This window comes from Oreochromis niloticus, linkage group LG2 (assembly GCF_001858045.2).
Source record: "Oreochromis niloticus isolate F11D_XX linkage group LG2, O_niloticus_UMD_NMBU, whole genome shotgun sequence".
NCBI classification, from domain to species: domain Eukaryota; kingdom Metazoa; phylum Chordata; class Actinopteri; order Cichliformes; family Cichlidae; genus Oreochromis; species Oreochromis niloticus.
Window position 1 is genome coordinate 28,691,325 of NC_031966.2, and position 22,493 is coordinate 28,713,817.

General features: G+C 44.5%; 1 protein-coding gene across 1 annotated transcript in view; it reads left to right on the top strand.

The window, feature by feature from the left end:
• unc5a (unc-5 netrin receptor A) overlaps positions 1-22,493 on the top strand; it is a 153,061-nt gene that overhangs the window by 125,073 nt on the left and 5,495 nt on the right. Inside the window, 9 exon segments of the mRNA XM_025897508.1 lie at positions 2,040-2,228; positions 3,046-3,348; positions 7,363-7,450; positions 7,908-8,076; positions 10,256-10,489; positions 19,682-19,706; positions 19,709-19,830; positions 21,688-21,852; positions 21,997-22,175. Coding sequence (XP_025753293.1) covers positions 2,040-2,228; positions 3,046-3,348; positions 7,363-7,450; positions 7,908-8,076; positions 10,256-10,489; positions 19,682-19,706; positions 19,709-19,830; positions 21,688-21,852; positions 21,997-22,175 — 1,474 coding nt within the window.

The following is a 22,493-nucleotide window of genomic DNA, read 5'->3' on the forward strand; positions in this document are numbered from 1 at the left end:
GTTGTCTTTGGTGTGCCCTTAGCAAGTAAACAGCAACTGGCCAATCTAAGGCTATGTTTATCCAATCAGCAGAAACCAGCTGGCTCGTCTCCTTACTGACGGGTGTTGCTTTGTCTTTAGTCAAACTACACATCTCCCAGCGGACTGCAGCACAAGAAGTTCAAATATCACGGCATCATCTGGCCTTTGGCTTGCCAAGACAATTGGATTTGGGAACTCTAATGAGAAGTTCAGCCAGAGTCTCTCTCATCCTTTTTTTCTTTCTTTCTTTTTTCTTTTTTGGAGCTCATTGTGAAAGGGAGGGAAAGTTTAGCCAGGCTTCCTGCAGTTAAGCACCTCGGTGCTTCCCTAAGGAGAGCGAGGCAAAGGCAGGTAAATGGACAAGAGGAGAGGTGGAGGAGGGTTGAATGCATCAGATAAGAGTCCTCATGCTTTAAGTGTGTTATGTGCAGGTGTGCTACGTAGCATCACGAACAAAACACACAGTCTTGTGTTTATCTTCAGCCAGTCATTCGCGATCGATTACATGTCAAGAGATCTCTGGCATTACGAAGAGCTGCCATAGAGGTTGGCTGCATATAATCCCGCTACTTAAAGTATCAGATTGTACTGAGATAATCACCCATGAAATAGATTCTGGCATTTCTCTTAAACACTTGGGTATGTCAGGCAGCTTTGTCCAAAGATGGATTTTTCAAGGCAAAAGGAGAGGCAAGGACAAATTGATGTAAAGAGATGAATAGAAATGAGAGCTGCAGACAGAAAGGGAGCTTATTTTTTTCTCCCTTTCTCTCTCTCGTCGACTTTTAGCGCTCCGCTAATTCAATTGTGGCGTTTTCGTGTCACAGATTTACAAACACCAATTAAAACTTGTCAAATCTGCGTTTCTAAGGTTGAGCGCGGCTCCTGTCATGCAGCAGGATTACACAGTGGTGACAGCCTGGAGATATTTATCAAAAGATGACAAACCTAATGGTAATCAGGTTGATTTTGACACAAACCTTTTGGACGTGTTACTGCTGCTCATTGCTGAAATGCAAATCCCACATGCTGTCAGTCGCAGGCACACGCTGTCTTCGCGTTAGTCTTCTTTAATTCTGCGTTTTCTTTCTTGTACACTTGCTCCCCTCGCGCTCCCCGCTCCTGTTCTCCTCCTTTTGTTGTCAACTCACCACATGCCAGCCTGCAGTGCTTTAACCTTTGCTGTTGTTCTCCATCCCTCAAAGCTGCGCTGTTCAGCGCGTCCCCTCCTTGACTGTGTTCAGTTGACAGCGCTACGCCCCCGTGGCTCACCAGCACAATGGCCCTCCACAAAGGCCCCAGGAGCATCCTCCACCTCCACCACCAAATTCCCCCAGCCCCGGGAGACAGCCGTAGCAAATCCCATTCTGCTGCAAAACACATACTCGCACACAAACACACACACACACACACACACACGAGTGCATAGACAGAAACGAGCAGACACATTGATGTTTGTCTCAGCTTGGCTGTCAGCTTCATACTGTACTTTTGGGAGAAAGACACTCCTGTGCTTTTGTGAGACAGGCAGTCAATACGAGGAGTTAGAATTTCATAAGCAAATGCTTCATTTTTTTCCCTCTCTGTTTCTCTTGGGGGTGTTGTGTGCTTAGAGAAAGAGAGGTAAAAGAACATGCTGGCCTAAGATATATTTATCCGGTGCAGAAATGAAGAAATGTGACAGTGAAACAGTGAAAACCTGCTTCAGAAACTGCTTTTTCCTGTTTAGTTTTTTCCCCCACAGCTTGACATTGAGACCTCAGAGTTTTAGAAATTCTGGCCTGCAGTATTTGATAATGTTGGCCCTCTTAACTTTTTATGAAGGCGTCAAGCAACATTAGGTGGCAGCGAAGGAATGCTTCATGCCATTAAACAGGTCCTCGAGTGAGACCTTTGCACAGAACATGTTGCAGCAGCTCAAAATGACATTAACACTGAACACCAGAGGGCATCCTCCAGTCTTGATTAGTAATCTTTCCTCTTCTTCTTTCTTTCTTCTTTTGTCCTCCTCTTTGCAGCCGTGAGCGGAGCCGAGGACGTGGCGCTCTATGTGGGCATGGTGGCCGTGGCCCTGTGTCTGACCCTGCTGCTCATTGTGGTCGTCCTGGTCTACAGGCGCAAGAAGGAAGGCCTGGATGCCGACGTGGCCGACTCCTCCATCCTCACCACTGGCTTCCAGCCCATGGGCATCAAGCCCAGCAAGCCAGGTGTGTGGGCGCCGCGGTCACGCAGGGCTCCCCCCCACAGCAGTAGGACACTGTTCTTTGTTCCGCTTTCGTCTGTCCGTCTTCGCCACAGTGACTGTGCCGCACTCATCTACATGTACCACCGGTGCTGTTTGTTTGTGGTTGTGGAGGTGGCGCGAATGTGTTTGCAGTGGATTGTGGTCTAAGCGAGATTTATTATGTTGCGTGTATGCGTGTGTGTGGTGCACGAGCTGTTTATTTGCCTGCCTGACACATTATGTTTCGCCAGCACCTTATTGTCAGGAAATGTACCCACTCTGTTTACTGCCTGTGTGGAGCCTCAGAGGTTTAACAGCGAGTAATAGAAATACAACTGTCTGAGTTGGATGGAGATGGGGGACTGGGTTGCTGTGTCTGTGATTCAGTGTGAGAGGGGGAAAAAAGCCTTTATATATTCTGGATGCTAAGCTGCATCTGAGTTCTGTTTGGAATTGATTGTGTGGTTGCTAAAGAGACAGACAGTGATAGAGAAACAGAGAGCGAGAGAGAGAGAGGATGGGAATTGACTGGCTTTGACTGGAATTTGTGTTTGTGTATTGTCGAGAGCGTGCGCGCGCGTGCGAGTGCTCTTGTTTTCTGCGCCATGTGTCTTCTTTTCTGTTTGTTTCAGTTTTCTGTGTGGCTCGCAACAGCTTTAGAGAGTGCGAGGTCTGTCTCTGTGATGTAGGGACCCCCTCCCTCCACTCCCCTCCCCAGCCTTCCTCCCACCACTCTTTGAGATTCACACGTTTGCTTTTGTCTTTTGCTGTTTTTGCTTTTTTTTTTATCATCTAAACAGAGAACTCCCATTTACTCACCATCCAGCCTGATCTAACCACCACCACCACCAGTTATCAAGGCACCCTGCGCTCTCGCCACGATGCCACCGGGAAGTTTTCGATGACCAACGGGCCTCTGCTGGACCCGCTTCCCAACGGCTCACACACCTTGCACAACGGCAAGCTCAACTCTGATGCTGCTGCCGAGTTTGTGAGCAGGCTCTCCACCCAGAGCTACTTTAAAACGCTGCCCCGCGACGTGGCCAACACCTCCTACGGGACCTTCAACTTCCTAGGCGGCAGGCTGACTATCCCCAACACAGGTAGGTTCTTCATTAAGATCTATTTAGGTTTCATTCTGACACTCACACTGTTCAGATCAATTGATTTGGCTTAAAACCTCCCAAAAAACTTCCACTTAAGCTTTTGTTCACGTATTGTAATCACCTGTAAACAAAAAAGCTCACTATTGCTACATGTCTGTTATTGTTGTAAACAGAAAGTCATATTTATTGGCTATTTATTGGAGGCTTTGGTTGATGTCATATTGCATCATGATGCTCCCTTTTCTGAGAGCAAATAACACCAGTGCAGTACATTACTGGGCCTTGATGTGTGTTTTCAGAAGAAATAATAAGGTTAACATCAGGAGGAGGTATTTACTACCCGGGGCAAGTAGTGTGGGGTTACCAAACAGTTTTGGGTGCTTTCTACCCACCTGAGGCTCTGCTGCTAACTAGGGTGGTCCCCCTGAGAACCTCATACCCTTAGGGGATCTTTTTCTGTTTGCTTTCCAACCACCTAACATGATGTATTATCTAACAAATCCTTTGTGCCCACATTACCAGTGCATGCAGGTCTGTGGCTAATGGTTTTCAGTAAACCATAGCCACACTGCAGCCAATTTTACATAAAATGGCAGGGAAACACAGGTGTTACTAATCACATTAATAAAGGCTTTGTGCCTGAATAAAACAGAACCCCTGTTAATGGCATTAGTATGTGTGTTTCGCTAACATTTTATGGAAAAAAGCTGCTGTGAAATAGGCCTATTTGGATCCGCTTTGGTTGTTGTGGCCTTTTGCTTTCTTGTAATCCTATTCCAGCCTCTCTGCATTTTCTCTCTACATTGCTTCACTGTTTGTTTGGATGCCCTAGGTAGCTGAGAGGAAATGCTAGGAAAGATTTTTTTATATTTTGCTTTGCTGAGTCAAAATTCCATTATATTTCCTCTGCTGCATATAAAGGCTTAAAGCCTGGACCAATTTTCCTGTTTGTATCATTTTTAAAGCTATCTGTTGTTTACACAGCTAACATCAAAGTTCTCCTATAATTTCTATGATGGTTTATTTATATAGATGGATACATATAAATATTATGTATACATTTCCAAATTGCTGTTTCACTCACCACATGAGTGGCATTGGGTACTGACCAATAAATGTACATTTGGGTCACTCAAAGGTTCCCCTTATGTGCTTGTGAGAACTTGGCTAAAGTAGGAGCTAAAAGGACACAAATGGTGGACTTTGATACTTCCTTATTCATGAAGTGTAGGAGTGCAAAAAAGAGAGTGCAAAAAGTAACATTGAAGAATTTAAAATACATGCAAGCTGCAAGTTCTACAGACATGCAGTTTAACCTTGTTTTATTTAAAGGTTGATCTAGAAATTGATCTTCACCTCAGTTCAGTGTTATTTATATTGCACCAAATCACAACAAAAGTCATCTCAAGGCAATTTATACTGTAAGGTAACAACACTACAGTAATACAGAGAAAACGCCAATATTAAAATATCACCCTATGAGCAAGCACTTAGCAACAGTGGGAAGGAAAAATGTCCTTTTAACAGGAGGAAATGTCCAGCAGTAGAAGGCTCAGATAATGGCAGCGATCTGCTGTGACCAGTTGGGGATGACAGGAGACGGGACCTTCACAAACCTACTATTATTTTTCAATAACTCAGTTTTAACAGTAATTAACGTTTTGAATTTATCCTAAAATCAAATGTCAGGTGTTGGAAATGATCAGAAGGTCTGATCTGAAACCCGTCGTGATGTGGTTGCTGCCTCTCTATAGTCTGTGTTATTACATCTCTTTGGTAACAAACAAACTCTGATACTCGGTTCAGCTCATTTGGATGGATGAAGGCTCACGCTATCGCTATCTGTCTATTATTATTTATTACCAAAGATGCAGTTGCTGGCTGAACTAATAGCACTCCATACATTATTTCTTTGTTAGCTCTTTGTGACAACAGGCAACTGTGCTGCAGACATAAGGTGCAGCAGACTATCTGTCAGTCTCTAGAAGTTGATTTTGCCCTGGAGGTCCATATAGCGGCTGATGCAGAATGACAGTCACAAACACTGCACAGAGAACAGCTAACCCACCACTCCGTATGTTTCTCTGTTTACAGCTTTTGGCTTCTTCGTAATAAGAAGTGAAACCTCAAACTTGAAAGCAATTTCCACTTTACTGCTCCCAAATTTATAAACGTGATTCATAAAAGTGGAATAAAAAAACAACAACTTTGGACTGTAAAAACAGTTGTTTTTTTCGGGCCATGTTTCACCAGACACGGTATTGTAAGTTTGTGTCGTGCAATGGCATCTTTAATCCTCTGTAGGATGTTTCTCTGTTTACAGCTATACTTTAAGCTCACAAAGAAGCATGATCTAAACAATTTAACATCTGCTCTGTGTTTGGAAATGCTGCGGGAGCGAGTCGGCTTTATATGTTTTATTACACCTGCTTTAGTGTCTGTGACTGGACATTTGCAAGGAGAATTGAACAATAACGGCTCAGTCCCATAAACATAACTGTCTTGTTGAAACCCACTCCAGACTATTCAGCCTTAAAACTCATGTTTCCTAATAGGTTCATGCCAGGACAGCCATGAAGCGCGCAGGCTGTATTTCTGTATGGGATACAAATTAGTTTCCATCAGTTATGAGGGAAATAAGACGGGACACCGAAAAAGTCACTAATCCAACATTAAATCACACAAAAAAACAGCGATTCTGCTTATATTTGTCAACAAGCCACATCTACACAGCAATGCATGAATAACTAAAAAGAACATTCAGTGCAGTGACGAGATGAGATATAATGAGTGTGTGCCGAAGACGCCGTGCCCCGAAAGAAATGTGGAATAAAATCTATAACAAATTATTCCAATTATTTCCTTGGCTAATGACAGAGCTGGTTGGGGGTTGTAGCCAATGTCCACAAGTGTCAGTTTTATGCTAAGAGAACGGACAGAAGGGGGGAAAAAGACGGCATAGATCGGCCTTATAAAAGATATAAAAAGTCCACCGTGCCATCATTAAGTCCCTATTTTGCTTCCCCTCTTCACATTAGCCGATTAGAGCTTATATAATTATACTGGAAGACAGTGTTTTCATTTGGCTCATTGTAGGCTGTCCAGATTAGCCGATGCTGGTACGTCTTGTGGAAGAAAAGGTCCTTTTTTTTTTCCCTTCCTGTTTCCTTGCCACCACTCTCTCTCTCTGTGTGCCTCTCTTCCACTCTCTTGAAGATGTTTTATGCATGGATTAACTCAAAGCCATGTTGACTATACCACGCATTGGCACCCATCTTCTCAGTGGGACACAGAGGGGGGGAAAAATTCTCAGCACTTTTATGCTTCAACTCAAAGCAGATATACTGTCATTTAGCACAGTTTCAGAGTGGGCACATGGAAGACATGGTTTATAGATTCAGACAAGGCTGTGAGCATTTAGGCACCTTCGCCTTATTCAAACAGATGTTTTATGGTGAATAGAAGCCCAGTTTTACCATGCAGAGACTGTTGAGATTGTGTCACATAGTCTCTATTTGTACAACATTTAAAATGGGATTCTAAGTGGATGATTTTGGCACCGGAAACACAGCGCAAATGCCACAACACTCAAGCTATTTCAATAGCTCTGCCTATTCTCCAGTGTGCATTCCTACACTCTCCTGGGGAAGTGCAATTTTCCTGGAGTAGTCTGTTCCATGGTCTCAATTATCTACTTGGTGGCAGACGGAGGACATTTAAACTGCGATGCAGCGTGCGCTTTTGTCTCAGCTAATTGTTGACCGTGGGGACGTGTGCCGCCTCGGCTGCCGGTGCAGAGATTTGCATCTACTGTACCTGAAGGAGGCTGCCTCTGACCTTCAGAATAGATTTGTTTTTTGTTTTTGCAGCCTCACAGTTTTGTCGAGTAGGCTGGCTTCCTTTGTGGGATGACAAAAGCGTTGTTCACTCTGAACAAATGAGCCTGTCCCCCTCCCTCCCTCCTGCTTACCCCCCTCCTCTCTTCTCTCCCTTTGTTGTTATTTGCATTAGGAATCAGTCTGCTCATTCCTCCCGAGGCCATCCCCAGAGGAAAGATCTATGAGATTTATCTCACTGTTCAGAGGAAGGAAGATTTAAGGTGGGTCTCTTTAACGCTGTCTAACTGGCAGTCTTCCCTGCCACTAGGCTGTTTGTTTTGATGCTCTACTGTTCCATTAGGAACGGCTTAGCAGTCTGTGCCAGTACTGTGGAGGAAGGATGTAAATAAATAACGTAGCCTTTTACCGGGATGTGCACTATTTAAGTTAAATGAATTGTTTGGGAAAACACTGTTTATCTGGCTTGCTGCACTTCAGTCTCTCGTGGCACAGCCACTGCAGCATGCCGCGGTAGTGTCATGTTATTACTCAGTCATCACAGCTTGGTGCGACAAGTCAGCGAGTCCAGCAGGCTTTCATGATTCTCTGTTACAGCTGCTAGATAATTTGCAGAGGTGACAGTATCATATCCTGCTTACAAGAGACCGATAAATTCTCACTTATATCTCAATGAGTAAAAGCATTCATCGCTCTCTCTTGTTCCTCTCCCCGGTGTAGGTTACCCCTGGCTGGCTGCCAGACCCTCCTCAGCCCCATTGTGAGTTGTGGCCCTCCGGGGGTGGTCCTGAGCCGGCCAGTTATCCTCAGCATGGACCACTGCTTTGATGCATGCCTGGATAACTGGGCCGTGCGCCTTAAGAAGCAGAACTATGAGGGCGCTTGGGAGGTAAGACGGCACTATCATTCCAGCACAAATCCTTTGGAGAAAGACAAAGTTGCCATCCAGTGAATTTGTAAAGTCTTACTAAACTTATTCAGAGCTTTTCTCCCCAAAAAAGTACAAACTTGCTCAGCAGTGACTTGAAAGGCACTCAGTGGTATATAGCGGAGATAGTTCTGACCCGGCACTCATCTACTCCATCGGGTTTAAATTATTGACCATCAGGTGTTTTCTCATCGGGGCTTGAACAAAAGCCTGGAAGCGCTGGCTCTCTAGCTGACGAGTTGCTAAGCAACATGTTTCTCAAAACAGAAATTCTCTAAGCAAATTACTGATCCTCAAAGTACTCCTCTGAGTGCTCCTTGACCATTTCTGACCGCGGCTTCCAATTACAGAGTTCCCTCCCCATTTTTCTATCCATGAAATTTGAAAGTAACCAGAAGTGCCAGGCTCCAATAGGATGCAGTTGGGAAGAACCTTTGGTGCCTACACACACACACACACACACACACACACACACACAGGTACACGCACACAAACAAGCACAGTTTGAGGTAGTGTAACCATCTCGACAATCCAGAGAGATTGGAAAGGGTGCTGGTGGGCTTCGGAGTGTTACTAGGTCTTCTTTCATGTTCGATATTGTGCATAAATTATTCAGCCTCCCCCCCGTGTGTCAGCGGTGGGGTGTCTGTGGGATGGATTGGCCTGTCTGAGGCAGAGGTTAGACCAGCCCTTTTAATCATCGGCCGGACCAAATATAGCCCAACGGCCTGACTTGCGTGGACACCAAAGGGGATAAAAGTGCCAGGTGGACAAGAGAATAGAAGACGAGAGGGTGGAAATAACTGCAGAGTGTGACGAAAAGTGGAAGGGGGGGAAAAAAGAAATAAGATCGAGAGAGAGAGGAAAAGTAGACAGGCAGGTAATGCAGATCTAGAGGAACGCCATGCAGGCGAGGGCGACGCAAGGCGAGAGAGTGAAAATGGATAACAGGCATGCAGAGGGAGAAAGAGGAATGAATTGCTCGTAGAGCGAGCGCTTAGTGGCGTAATTGAGCCACCTCGGTCTCTCTTCCACTCTGTAGAAATATTAAGATGATGAAAAAGTGAGACTCCATTGTGGTTGCATAGCAAATGAATTGTGTCAATACTAATTCTATTGATGTAGATGGTGTCTGGTTGAATCGATCCTACAGGGGCTCGCTGGGCATTTGGCAGGCAGAATGCTCTCTTCAGCTTGATTGGCTAATGGGTAGAGTCAGTCAACTGGCATGAAGGGATTTTAGAGAAAATGTTGTCACCTTGGGTCCAATTTGTCTCCATCAAATTATCTCAGAGAGCAGTGGAATTATCTCATGAAAAATATCCCGTACTGTGATGGAATGGGATATTTTCATAGGTGTCTCATCCTTATTAAGGATGCATTTGCGATGCAGGATTTCAGCTCTGTAACGACGATGAAAAATGCAAGGTGTTGCTTCTGAGGTTTTTTTTTTCTGTTTTTGTTTTAAACCTGTCATTTTTTTTCTTCTCCGTGGCAAATTAAAGCACCAATTAATTCTTGTACTGCCTGTTAGTGTTTTTCAGCACTTTTCACCATCAGGCAAGACTGTTGTTTTGCAGATAAATTGGCAAGTTGTTTTCACCTTTCTTAACAAATCTGAAATGTTGTAGGAAATTCCAGCAATCCTGATAATCCAATATTCAGCGCACCTCCAGTCTTTCCTTTCTGCAGAAGCGTCTGTTCTTGCCAGGAATCTGTTCAAGTCTCCTTTCATGTCAACTGAATACCTCGTTCATGCATTATTAAGGAAACTGATGGTGCTCTATAGGATGTATGTCTTTGTATGAGGAGGTGTGTGTCTTTACGTCAGGATGTAGTAAGTTGTACTGCGGCGAATAAGGAATCTGAAGCGAGATCAAAGAAGACCTTTTTCCCCCTGATCTAAACATTACCTAAAGACCTTTTACCTTTGATGTTACTCTGTCACACAGCACGAACAATAGAGTTTGATGCCCTTCTACTGCGCCAGTCTGCTTTCCTAAAAGCCCTTTGCAAACACACATACACACACCAGATATCCAGGCAAACACATCGCCCTTGCCTCCTACATAAATTGGGTGCCTGACCTTCTATCCACACTTTGTGTTTTTTCTTCCTCCCCCACCCCGGCCTCTTCCAGGACGTCCTGTTGATGGGAGAGGAGCTGGTGTCAGACCCTTATTACTGCCAGCTCGAGGCCGAGACGTGCCGGCTCTTCTCGGAGCAGCTGGGTACATTCGCCCTGGTGGGCGAGTCCCTGCACATGGGCGCCGCCAAGCGCCTGAGGCTGGTGCTCTTCTCGGACGCTTACTGCTCCACGCTGGAGTACAACATCAGGGTATACTGCATGGACGACACGCAGGACGTCTTCAAGGTAAACTTGTGAAAATTGTGGCGCTGCCTATTATTGTGTGTGACGGGCAGTTTGTGAGGCCTGAGATTGGCCGGTTTCGAATCAGCTGAGCGATAGGTGGACTGTTATGTCTAACAGCTTTGTCTGTCACATTGAAAGGTTAGCAGAAATTGGCACAGACGTGTAGGAGGTAGGCACAGCCATGATAAATTGAATGATATCGCAGGCCTGATTACACCATGTACAGTTCAGGATTGTGCCATTTGTTCAGATGATGGTTGCCCCCCGCCACCACACACACACTGACCCTAAGTCAATTGAAACAATCCACACATCCAGCTTAAACACATAATATATATTGTATGTTTTTTGGGTTGTTGTTCTTGGTTTTTTAGCTTTTCTTTTCTCCATCCATGTCAACGGAGACATCTCACTCCTTTCAGCCAAGCTGTGGTTCTGCTTGGCTGCCACGGGCCAAGAAGTTTCCCATCACTTTGTTCAACAGCATATTTCAACTTCGCTTTTTCCCCCCCTCCACATGGACAGAGTATAATCAAGCACTAATGCCTTCCTCCCTTCCCCGAGGACTGCCTCTGAGTAGCCTGTTAAGATTTCATTTGCATGGTTAATTAGTAAATTAAAAGGAGAGCCTGTCCCAATCTTTTCCCAGCAACCCCTGTGCGCTCGCTCTCTTCTCTCTCTTGCTCTCTCTCCACACCTCTTTTTTTTCCCTCCCTCTGAGCTCTTCCTCTTCTTCTGACACCACCCACAGCCACAAGTGCCACTTCCCGCTAGAGTCCACTTTCGCTGGCTTTAATGGCTAACCTCCCCTCCACAAGCGCAATCTACGGACGTCTGCGGGACATCGGCAAACGAAAGTCAATGGGAGCTTGCACTGAAATTAGCGCTCTCACAGCCAGGGAGTTGAAGATGAGATGGAAACTGTGTACAGACTCTCATGCCTTACGTCTGTCCGTTTGTGCTTCAGTTTTGCCCCTGCTGCTATCACATGATAGCCGACACACTCGGGAAAAGTCCTGGCTAAAAGTCTCATGAGCTGTGTAGAAAAGAATGTGACACAGGAGCTAAAGAGTGTTTTTCCTCAGATACATTTCAGCCCATATGTTTACTTGACATTAGAGTCGCTCTAACGGTAGCGTGCTCTCTTTATTCAGATCATCCCATGACCCAATAGTGTGCGACTGTTGAAATGACCTTGTGTGTCTGCGTTGGATGCAGGAAGGCTGCTGGTGCACAAAAACTCTCTCTCTCTCTCTTCCTCTCCCTCTGGCTAGCTCTTGTTCTGCTATTCTCCGGCTCTCTTAGCCAAGAAAAGGACATCTGAGCTTGTTGACTCCAGCACTTGTGCTGCCATACTCTGCAGCTCCCTCGACGCCCTTGAGTGCATTAGCTCCCCGTCTCTCACACAACCTGGTGCTGTGGTAAGCCACGGCGTCTCCAGGGTTTTGTAGTTTTTAGTGAGTGATTTAGAACGTGGCCCACGCTGCTTAGTAATCTCGACTCCACACTGCTCTTGGTGCTATTATGGAGGGAGCAGTTCATTTAGCAAGTACATTAACTACTTTGAGTGGAGATTAAACTTCCCTGGAGAGGTTCAGACTAATCACTAATCACTATCTTTAAAATGCACCATTTATGATTAGACTTTCACTATGGCTACCATTAGAGTTAATTGTAGTGCATGAGAGTGGTGGACCAGCGGTAGGTGGTGCAGTGAAGAGTGTATGTACAGTACACCTTCAGCACATGTGACTTTTATGACCACACTTGCAACCCGCTAATGCACCGCAGATATTAACTTTCCATGCATTAAACAGGCTGCTCAATGACGGGAGATAAAATGGATGTTCAGTGGCGAGAGGAAAGTGTAGAAACCAGAAGGGATGCTGAGCTTTTCTGACTAGTCCCATTGCTGGCTGTCACTCTGAGCTGACAAGCCTCCATCAGGGAGAATGACAGACACACACACGCACAAACACAAATGCATTCAGCTACACTTATGCATGCTGTACCATTGAATCTCTTATCTCCCAATTACAGCAGATTAGAACCAATGTTATTGTCTTTGATCCTAAGTGTGCGGGGGCTCTGGGGAAACAGTGACATTTTCGTCTGATGCTTGCCGTATGTTAGCACGGCTCTGCTGGGACCAATTAAGTTAATATTTAATGTGTGTCCCACTCTTGATCGGCCCAGCCAAGGCTGGCACAGCAGCAGAGGCGACATAATCAGCGTTTGGTAGCGCCCTTGCTGTGCGCTCGCTTGTTCCAGCTAAACCTGTGGGAGAGCATCACTGAGGTTCTGCCATTCCACAACTGCAGTGAAGCAAGCCTCCAACTCAGAGCAGAGATACACCTAACACCTTTATCTAATTAACTGTAAGGGTGTCTTTTCAGGACTGGAATATGGTGCAGCTGCTTTTCTTTATATATATATTTAGCTGTGATATTCTTCGCAATCTGACAGCTTTTGAAAGTCTGTATGTTTTTCCACTGAGCATAATCCAAATTTGAATAGCGGAACATTAATGAAAAATCTGTGTTTATTGATAAGTAAATGTGCTTCCTTTACACCCACATGTCTGTGTTTGTGAGGCCAGTGTTTTTTGTACAGTTAAAAAAAAAAACATTTAAAAATGATTTATAAACCACCCACTCCCTGTCAGATTTTTTTTTTTTTACTGAGGTTGAAGCACAGATTTTTTTTTCCTATATTAACCAGTACACTGTAAAAGAAACCATAATAAATACTGATGCAGTAGTGTTTCTGATAAATATCTGGATTGGATTTTTTTATTTATTTGCTTGTTTTGGCAGTACTTGTCAGATTGAGCCACCATTTCAATCCACTCTGATCACTATTTGACAGATTTAAATGACATTTCATACAAGTAGGCATGATGCTCAGGTAGATTGTAAGATAGCACCGTAATAAATAATAATAATAATTTAAACTTAATATCCTCAGTGGCTTTGATTTTAATGCTAATTAGCAAATGATAGCATTAGCATTGCCAGTGACCGTTGTTAGCATGCTAATGGTGAAGCATTGTGAAACGCAGCCTCATAGAGAATATAGTAAAGGTTTCTTGTTTAATTATTGTTGTAGCAGAAATAGTACAATTTTGTACTGTGTTCGACTTTTGAAAGAGCTCTTTATATGCTCCCACTGACATGCTTATCGGTTTTAGCCTATATTGCTAACGAGCACTAAGTGTAAGTATGCATGTGTCCCAATTCCTTCAAAGACCACAAAGGCTGGAGCAGCTGTTAATTGGGACAGTCTTGCCTACGACATGCTGCTTAGGTTGTGTATGTTAGCATGCCAATAGACAGTATAAAAAATGGACCCAGGTACCGTGACATCACCCATTAGTTTCTGAAATCCCGTGATGTGATGAGATGGGGTGTGACTGACTGTGAGACTGCTTATTAGTTGATTAACAATAACCAATGATTAAATGCAAAGTGGTGTATCTATGCATAGAGTGAAAAAATGTAAATGAAGAAGAAAATCTCTTCCCTCTGCAACAAGTCTAGACCTACTACAGGGTAACTATTTGACGATTCACTTGATACAGCCCTAACTGTATGCTTTATGAAAGAGGAAAGTTTTCATTTAGGCCTAATCTTAAAAGTAGAGAGGGTATGCCACCTGCGGTTAAACTGACCATCTTCCACATGAAAAACTGGGACCTACCCTATATCTACACAAAAAAAGGTCACCACCTGGATTTAAGCAAATAGGCAACAGCCTTCCATTGCACTCAAGGTTTAGCAAGATGACAGTGCCAGGATGTATCGGACAGAAATCTTGAGAGGGTTGTTCAGGGAGCATTAGACATCATTTTCACACATGGATTGGCCACCACAGAGTCCAGACCTTAACCCCATTGAGAATCTTTGGCGTGGGCTAGAGAAGACTTTACGCAACAGTCTGACTCTCCCAGCATTAATACAAGATCTTGGCACAAGAGTAATGCATCTCTAGACAGAAATAAATGTTGTAAATAACTCATCAAGTCTAAGCATGATCCAGGGAAATATTAGTGGGACTTGTTTTTTCTAGCAGGGCAGTGTATATATCATTATAATCTAGTGTAAGGTTCTCATCAGAGATGATTTTGGTGTACTTGTACACTTTCCCTATTAAAAATACTCAGTAGCTAAAATAAATTTGTGATAAACTAAACAAGTTGTGTAATATTACACTGAAATACAAGATGGATTTAAGAGATTTAAAATAACTTCAGTATGTTATGGTAGGTGTTGCTTTGTTTCTGCTTAGGGTAAGTTGGCTGGCTCAGTTTAACTCCTGGCACGATGCTTACTTTTTCCCATAGCCGCTATCAATTCAGACTGATATTGAGCTTAACAGTTTGCATTGTTTTATAGCAATTGCCTGTTATAATAGGCCTGTGCTGCTAGGCAATTCACATGATGCACTAAGCATCTCTTCTTCTCTTATCTCTTTTCACACTCTGTGTTTATACACCACTTTAATCATTAGTTATTAATAATCTCTGGCTCTCGTCCACAGGGTGTCTTTCGTACTGTTTCCCCTAACTGTTTACGGAAGATGACTTCCCCTTCCATGACCCTGGTTCTGCTGGAGGTTTCTTCCTGTTAAAAGGGAGTTTTTACTTCCCACTGTCACCAAGTGCTTGCTCATAGGGGGTCATCTGACTATTGGGGAGTTCTCTTAACCTTACAATATAAAGTGCCTTGAGGCAACTGTTGTTGGCAGTGTGCAAATATAATTGAAGTAAATAGTTGACAGATCACCAACATAAAAGATCATCTTAAAAAACAAAGCATCATAAATACTTGTAGACTCGGATAAATTTGCTTAGATGTAGCAGCCATTACAACTGGTTCCAAAAGGAATGGCTGCATGGCAATAAAAGGGCACGGTTGCCAAGATACAAGGGGTGGCTTATCTTGTGTGTCACGTGTGTATACAGGTGTTTGTTGTTGTACCTTTATGTGGCATTTAGAGTCATAAAATTCCAAGTCTTGATCTAGGAATTAAATGCTGAGGTAAAAGTGAACTCTCTTTGTACTCCTGGTGCTTTATTTCCAACTGCAGATTTGCTCCCTCATCAGTAACACCTTACGAGTCCAGTACATTTAGCTTTTCTGTCTCCCTATTGTAGAAATGTATGTTCCAGGATTTAAATGGGTGTTTAATTGATGTCTTGCTGGTTAAATAGTGGCCCCTGGATTCTTTTTGTACAGTGTTTGACCTCGAGCAATGATTCTTATTTGCGTTAAAAAGGGCTCATAATCTGTTTATGTGCTCCCACTATGACGTTTCCTTGCTAGCTGCTGAGCAGCGAGCCATGTTTGAACGGAAACTTTGTAGCTTTTATGTAACAGAGAAGAAAAAAGCAGCATGTACGGAGTGAAATACAAACTGTTTTTTTTTTTCTGATCCCTCCATTACAAAAGTTACTGGCAACAAATTCTAGAAGAAAAACAGAAGAGCATAGCCCAGTAATTGCTGGCATTAAGTTAAACAAGACAGTCAGCTTTATCACTGAGCCCAGCTGAGAAATTGTTTCCATATTATATTTCTGTGTTCCTGTGTGCTGTTTTCTCCCGTCCTGCTCTGTGATTTATCAAGCAGAATGTGCATCTTTTCCCTTGCAAACACAGTCCCCATTTATAACTGAGCAGACAAGTCCCTTCTATTTGTAGTTATTAATCAGAGTTGACTGTAGCGGGCACGGCCACTGGAGCTCAGACCGATAGACTCTCAGTCAGAGAGGAAAAGCCTGTCACATCCTGCTGACAAATACACAGATTTATGGAGCCCACATAGCCAGGCTACTCTCTATAAACAAATGCATTTGCCTGAAAAGAGCAGCTCTGAAAATGGATCTTCACTATGAATGCACATTTTTAAACACGACGACACCGCGTCGCCAAGAGTGAGGGGCTGAGGATGAGTTTATGAGGATATTACCGCCCGTGTGCATGTATAGCTCCATGTTTCGGATGACATGTAGCTTGACTAATTAACTGATCAAAGGCTACTCATAATCTCCATTAGAGCTGGTTGTGTTAATCAGTTTGCTACACACAAAGCCGGCACAACACAAGGCCACAAGAAACAGCTTGGCCTTGCTGTGAGGGGAAAGTCTGCAGCTTTGTGCCAGTCCAGTTCTTAATATATACGCCTCTGCTAATACTTTGATTTGTTTCGTTTGTGTTTCCACCCGGCGTCCAAGGCTGGCTGTTCTTTTCTGTCGCAGGAGAGCGTTCGGTGCAGCCACTAACCTCTTTCTGTCATCACCAGCCCGGAGAGATTAGCTGTATGAGTGTCTCTTGTTTCCTGGTGGAGCCCGGCCCCCAGTCCATTACAGTCCCAGCTCTGGTCCATGCCGAGGGGATGGGTGGAGAGTGGGATGGGGGGACATGAGTGAGGGTATAAAGGGGGTTGAAGTCATAGAAAACTGTGGCCATGATTGCAGTAATCCTGTTATCTCTCTTGCTAAAGCTGGCCACTTTAGTGACCTGGAGACACAAATGTTAAGCTGCCTCTGTCTCTCTCCTCTCCTGCTCCTGCTCTTTTCACTCCTCCCTGCTCTATCTCACTCTCTTTAGCCAGCCTCATTGAATGTCAGGGGGTGGTCTTGGCTTTGCCTGACTCTAAATTCACAGTCTTCACACACACCCCAGGCTATCTCGAATTCCGTCAGAACAAAAGGGGGTTTTCTCCTGCGGTACTTGAACTTCTCGCCCATCTCATGCATCTTAATGCTCCCATAGCTGTACAGGTTCAGGGCGCCTTAGGAGAAAATAGCTCTTATTATTTTCCCCTGAATGGGGGGAAACAAAACTGAGCTGGTGCAATCATGATTAATATGTGATTTGATAAACTAATTCCAAACCTTGCATTGTTTTCCTCCCAGAAAGAGTAAATAATACGGTCAAATTTAGCTTCTCATCTATTAGCTCGCTCACACTGTCATTTGTTAACAGGATAATGGGGCGTAAAGAGGGCCATTATTCTCTCAGTCCAGAACATATGCTGAAATCCTGCAGAAAAAAGCCACTCTGCAATACACACAGTCACAGCCACTCGGACGCACACAAACACCATACGGGCGAGACGGTGTCATTTTGAAAGCGAGGACATGAGCACACTTTAAAGGAGCAAATGCATCATGCCGTGTTGTTCAACCCCCCCTCAGTGTCCCTGTCAGGTAGCAAGAGAATCATGTCCCAGACTCTGTTTTGATTGTAATCCCGGTGTGCCGGCCTTGAACCTGACGTGCTGCTAGGCGGCTCGAGTTAGTATTCATTCTAGTCGCCACATTTGATAATAGGATAATTGGCATTCTGCACTCGTTCTGCTGCTAGCGGGGCTATAGATCTGTTCTATAGGTCAAAACCTGATCAAAGTCCAACACCCAATTTGCAATGCTAATCGCCGCCCAACAAATAATTGTGCTTAAGAACTGTTTAAATGAACCTCTCTGGAAGCCCACATAATGTGGCTTTTGTATCTGTAAGAGACATAATAGCAGAGGGCTTTTCTGTGGAGAACGCGCTGCCCTCTGTTATTAACTCATTAGACCTCGACGCTTTGATTCAGCGCCATTGTCTGACCTTCCCTCTCTGAGTAAGTGGACTGGGTAACATCACAAGACTCTTGTCTGGCAGAGCATGGAGAAGTATATTCCAGCTAGATGCATACATTCAGATCATTTTAGATTTTTTTTATGGTTTAAAAAAAAAAAGTAAACCAATGCAAATTCAGGAATCAATCTAGATAATCACAAGGGGCATAATAATCACGTTAACAAGAAGATAAGCACAAAGCAAACATGGAAATTAACAACGCGACGAGCAAACAGTAAAATTCAATTGTCGGCCTGAACCAAAAAGTGCTCATTCGTCAAAGGGGAGAGCACATCAAATAACGCAGGTAGAGATTCCAAATGGATAATTAACAGCTTTCTTTCCATTATAATTGGAATCAGTCTAGCCTGTTCCTGGGAAAGAGGGCAGAAAATTGAATCAGTGTTGTGCAGATAGAAATTACCACCATTCTCCACCTTAATTGGATGTCTTTGCTGAAATCATACCATGGGCAACCATGCTGGCATGCAGCGTTCAACATATGGCAGCCATCTATACGCACTTCTCCCTCTTGGAGCTGTTGTCTTTGAGGTACGACTCCGAGGCACGCCCGGGCTGACTGTTTTCCTTCTGCTGCCATCTTGTTTCCCCTCCTCAGACAGATTAAAAGAACATATCTTATTTCGGGGGGCTTTTCACGCCACTAATTTCAGAGGCCTGTTTTCTCTGTTGTAGTATGCTCCTGTGATCGGAGTATACGGGAGCACATGTGAATGGCAACCAAAGCGCTGGATTTCTGAGGACATGTTCAGCACAAAGCATCCAGCTCAAAGCGAATTGATAAATCAGAGGCAAATGTGCCGGATATTATCATCCCATTCCAGATGGTCATTTGGATGGCAACAAATGGTCCACTGAGCAAGTCCCACAGAGATTAAAATATTAAGCATGCATTTACAAATCTCTACTGGCACAAAAACAAAAATGAAATTAAGGAGATTCGCCATGCGAGAACAATGAGCAGTTGACTAATGGCTCGTTCACTTACTTCATCACAGCCCAGGTAGCCAGTAGGCTGGGAATGGCTGCAGTTCCTGCATGCTAATGCAGATGCTGAAAGCCCGGCATATACAAACCGAGGCAGAGGATCAACCTTGCGATGACATTAAAGCACCGTGGAGACGAGTCGGTCCAGTCCTTTGCGGCCGCACGCAGAGACACTATCTTCTTTTCCTCAGATGTACTGTACCCATGCTGTGTGTGTGTGTGTGTGTGTGTGTGTGTGTGTGTGTGCGCAAACAGGCCTTTGTGTGTGTCTCTCTCTGTTTGAGTTTAATCTATTCAGTGTCCCCACCACCATGTCTTTGTGTATTTCTTTGGACATGCGTGAGTGTGTGTGTGTGTGTGTGTGCGCTGATACATCCTCGTTCCAAAGCGGTACCGTTTTGTGTGCGTGAGTGATGCACCAGACAAAGTGTAAACAGGAAACAGTTATGGATTGTTTTTACACGTTTTCACTTACCTCTGCGAGTGTGTTGGTAAATGTACCCCCCCCGCATCCCCGAGCCCTGACACCTCTTCTCGCCTCTTTCTCTTTGATCAGGAGGTGATGCAGATGGAGCGGCAGCTCGGGGTCGGCTGATTGACGAGCCTCACGTCCTGCTTTTCAAAGACAGCTACCACAACCTGCGCCTGTCCATCCATGACATGCCCCAGGCGCACTGGAGGAGCAAGCTGCTAGCCGGCTACCAGGTGCGTTGGACTGCCCTTGGGGGGCTGCAGGGGCAGGGAGTCGCTCTGGATCAGTGCGGGAGCAAGGAGATTTAATACAAGTGCCTGGCCGAATCTGTCAAATTTGTGTACCGGCAGTAATAAGGCCGTCGAATGTGTTTGTTTATGAGCTCAATTTAAAATCTGTGCCGTCTGTTAGTTTAAATTAGCCATCCAGAAAAGTCAAAAATGAATTGAACACATGTTAACAAAAGTTAAAAAGTTAGTGGCTATTCAGAAGCTATTTGGGAGAAACTTTTTTTTTTATTGTTAATGAGGCTTCGTGGTCTCCTAACGTCTCCGGAAAGTTGTTTTCCATTTGAGTTGGGCCAGACTTTTTAATTAAGCATGTTTTGGTTTGGCTTCAGTTGATCACTTTAAAGATTCACACAAAGGAGTGTTTCTAAGTCTGTTACTGCAGGACTCTGCTGTCCAATAACCTTTTCTGTTCTTGGCACAGTTTGGAACTTAAAGTCATTTGTCAGAGTAGAGGGAACCTTTTTTTTTTTGGTGTGTGCACCCCTGTGCCTAGACCGCGAGTGTGCACGTAGTGTATACATGTGCATAGTGCACGCAATTCAGCTCCTCTAACTCAGGGCTGCAAGCTGATTGATTATACTAGCTGTCGCTCTCTCAAAGGGGGCTCGTATGAAATATAGAGCAGTATGTAAATATCTCGAACTTTGCAACCTGAATTTTGGATCGGCTCCACCTTACTGCACTCCCCGCACCTGCGCGTGGCCAGTTACACTGCAGCCCGACGTATGCACACACAAGGGATGTTCCAAGAGGACTAGAAAATGTTCTGGCTGTAACTATGTGAGCATTGAGTACCGGGTCCCCAATGAGAGCACACAGACTGTGCCAAGCAAGCAAGGCGGCAACAATGCACCCAGAACAGAGGCTTATTCCTCTGGACTGTGCCTGTTCATTTGGAAGTGTTATTCCCCTCTCAGCAGTGCAGTCAAAAAGGCCTTTAGTCTCCCTGGGGCCCATGAAGACTTCTGTGCGTTTCACTCGGCTGCTCTGTTGCCAGTCTGCCTGGGTAACAGTGCCCCCATTTGGTTAGTAGGATGTGCTGCAGGCCACACTTCTTTCAGACTGAGAATCCTGGTAGCCGTTGAACTCGGGGTAAAGCGAGGAGTTAGTGTGCACTTTTTCTTCCTTTTTCTCCAGCATTACAACTGTGCTTCTCTTGGGTTATGCAAACAAGTCATGAATATGCAGCAGAAGAGAGAGAGAAGTAGAAATTGCAGCCTCAAATGCATTCTCCCAAAGACTCTCTGGTATCCGTTTGCTAGACAGAAGCTGAAGCCTATACAGCAGCAATACTCAGAGCTATTGAGTATGCTTATGCATTCACCGTGTGATGTGCTTTAGCTTTAAAGTAGTGGTGTGATATTTCAGAATTTACACTAATGCCACCATTTGTGTATCTGCCTGAAAGTTAGTACAAAGCTAAAGCAAGTTAATGAAAATAGATGAAAAGGGAAGAAAAAGAAATGCTTCCATTGCCAGCGTGACAGATTGCGTGTGTAATCTATTAAAATCCAAAGTTTGATTTCTTCTGTTATCAGCAGAGTCGGGCTGGCAGCTCTTAACTCCTATTAAAGATTCTATTTGTCAGTAACAGCGCATTTATTCCCTTTAACTTAATTGAACGTTGTCATTCCGCTGCCTCAGATATACTTAGCCATAATGATGACAGCTTATGTCAGTGTAATTAATGATAATCTCAGTGTATTCTAGGCAGGCGGTCGTGTTATGGCGCATTTCAGACATGCAGTTCTGACTGTGCTGCTGCATGTGCTTCTTTTTTTCCTTCTTCTGCTGCTGCAGGAGATCCCATTCTACCACATCTGGAACGGTTCCCAGCGGTACCTGCACTGCACGTTCACTCTGGAGCGGCTCAGCCTCAGCACCTGCGAGCTCACCTGCCAGCTGTGTGTGTGGCAGGTGGAGGGGGAGGGACAGAGCTTTAGCCTGGACTTTAACATTGCCAAGGTAACGTTCGTTCTGCTCACTTATAGGCTGCGGTTGATTATGCTGCAGCTACTATTTATCATTTTGGTTATTCGTAAAGGAGACGATTTTTCTGCTGAGCTCAGAAAACCTGTGTGGCTCCCCCCCCCCCCCCCCCCTTTCCAGGACACTCGAGCGTTGGACTCTGAGTTTCTGTTAATGGACAGTAACGCCACAGCTCTGGCGGGACCCAGCGCCTTTCAGATCCCGTACCTCATCAGGCAGAAGATCTGCAGCAGCCTGGATGCCCCCTGTCCCAACGGAGCCGACTGGAGAATGCTAGCACAAAGACTTAAACTCGAGAGGTAAAGATCAGCTTTACAATAACGCCTTATCTGATTGCTGATCTGATTGTTGTCAGAGCATGTCGGAGCCGGCGGCTTAGCTTTGAAAGCTCTGAAGAAATTCTGAAGAGCCTTATTTATCCAAACCTCTGGAGAAGTGAGGTTTCACAGCAGAGGTATGCACAATATGCGAATGCAGCTCACTCAAAATAATGATTGGAAAGAGGTGTACTAATACAGATGTTGGTACAAAAACTGAAATTTCAGTAATCAAGCACAATCAGTGTGGAGTGATTCACCTCAGCGGAGTGTTTTTCCTAAAGTTCAGGTAAACAGAGT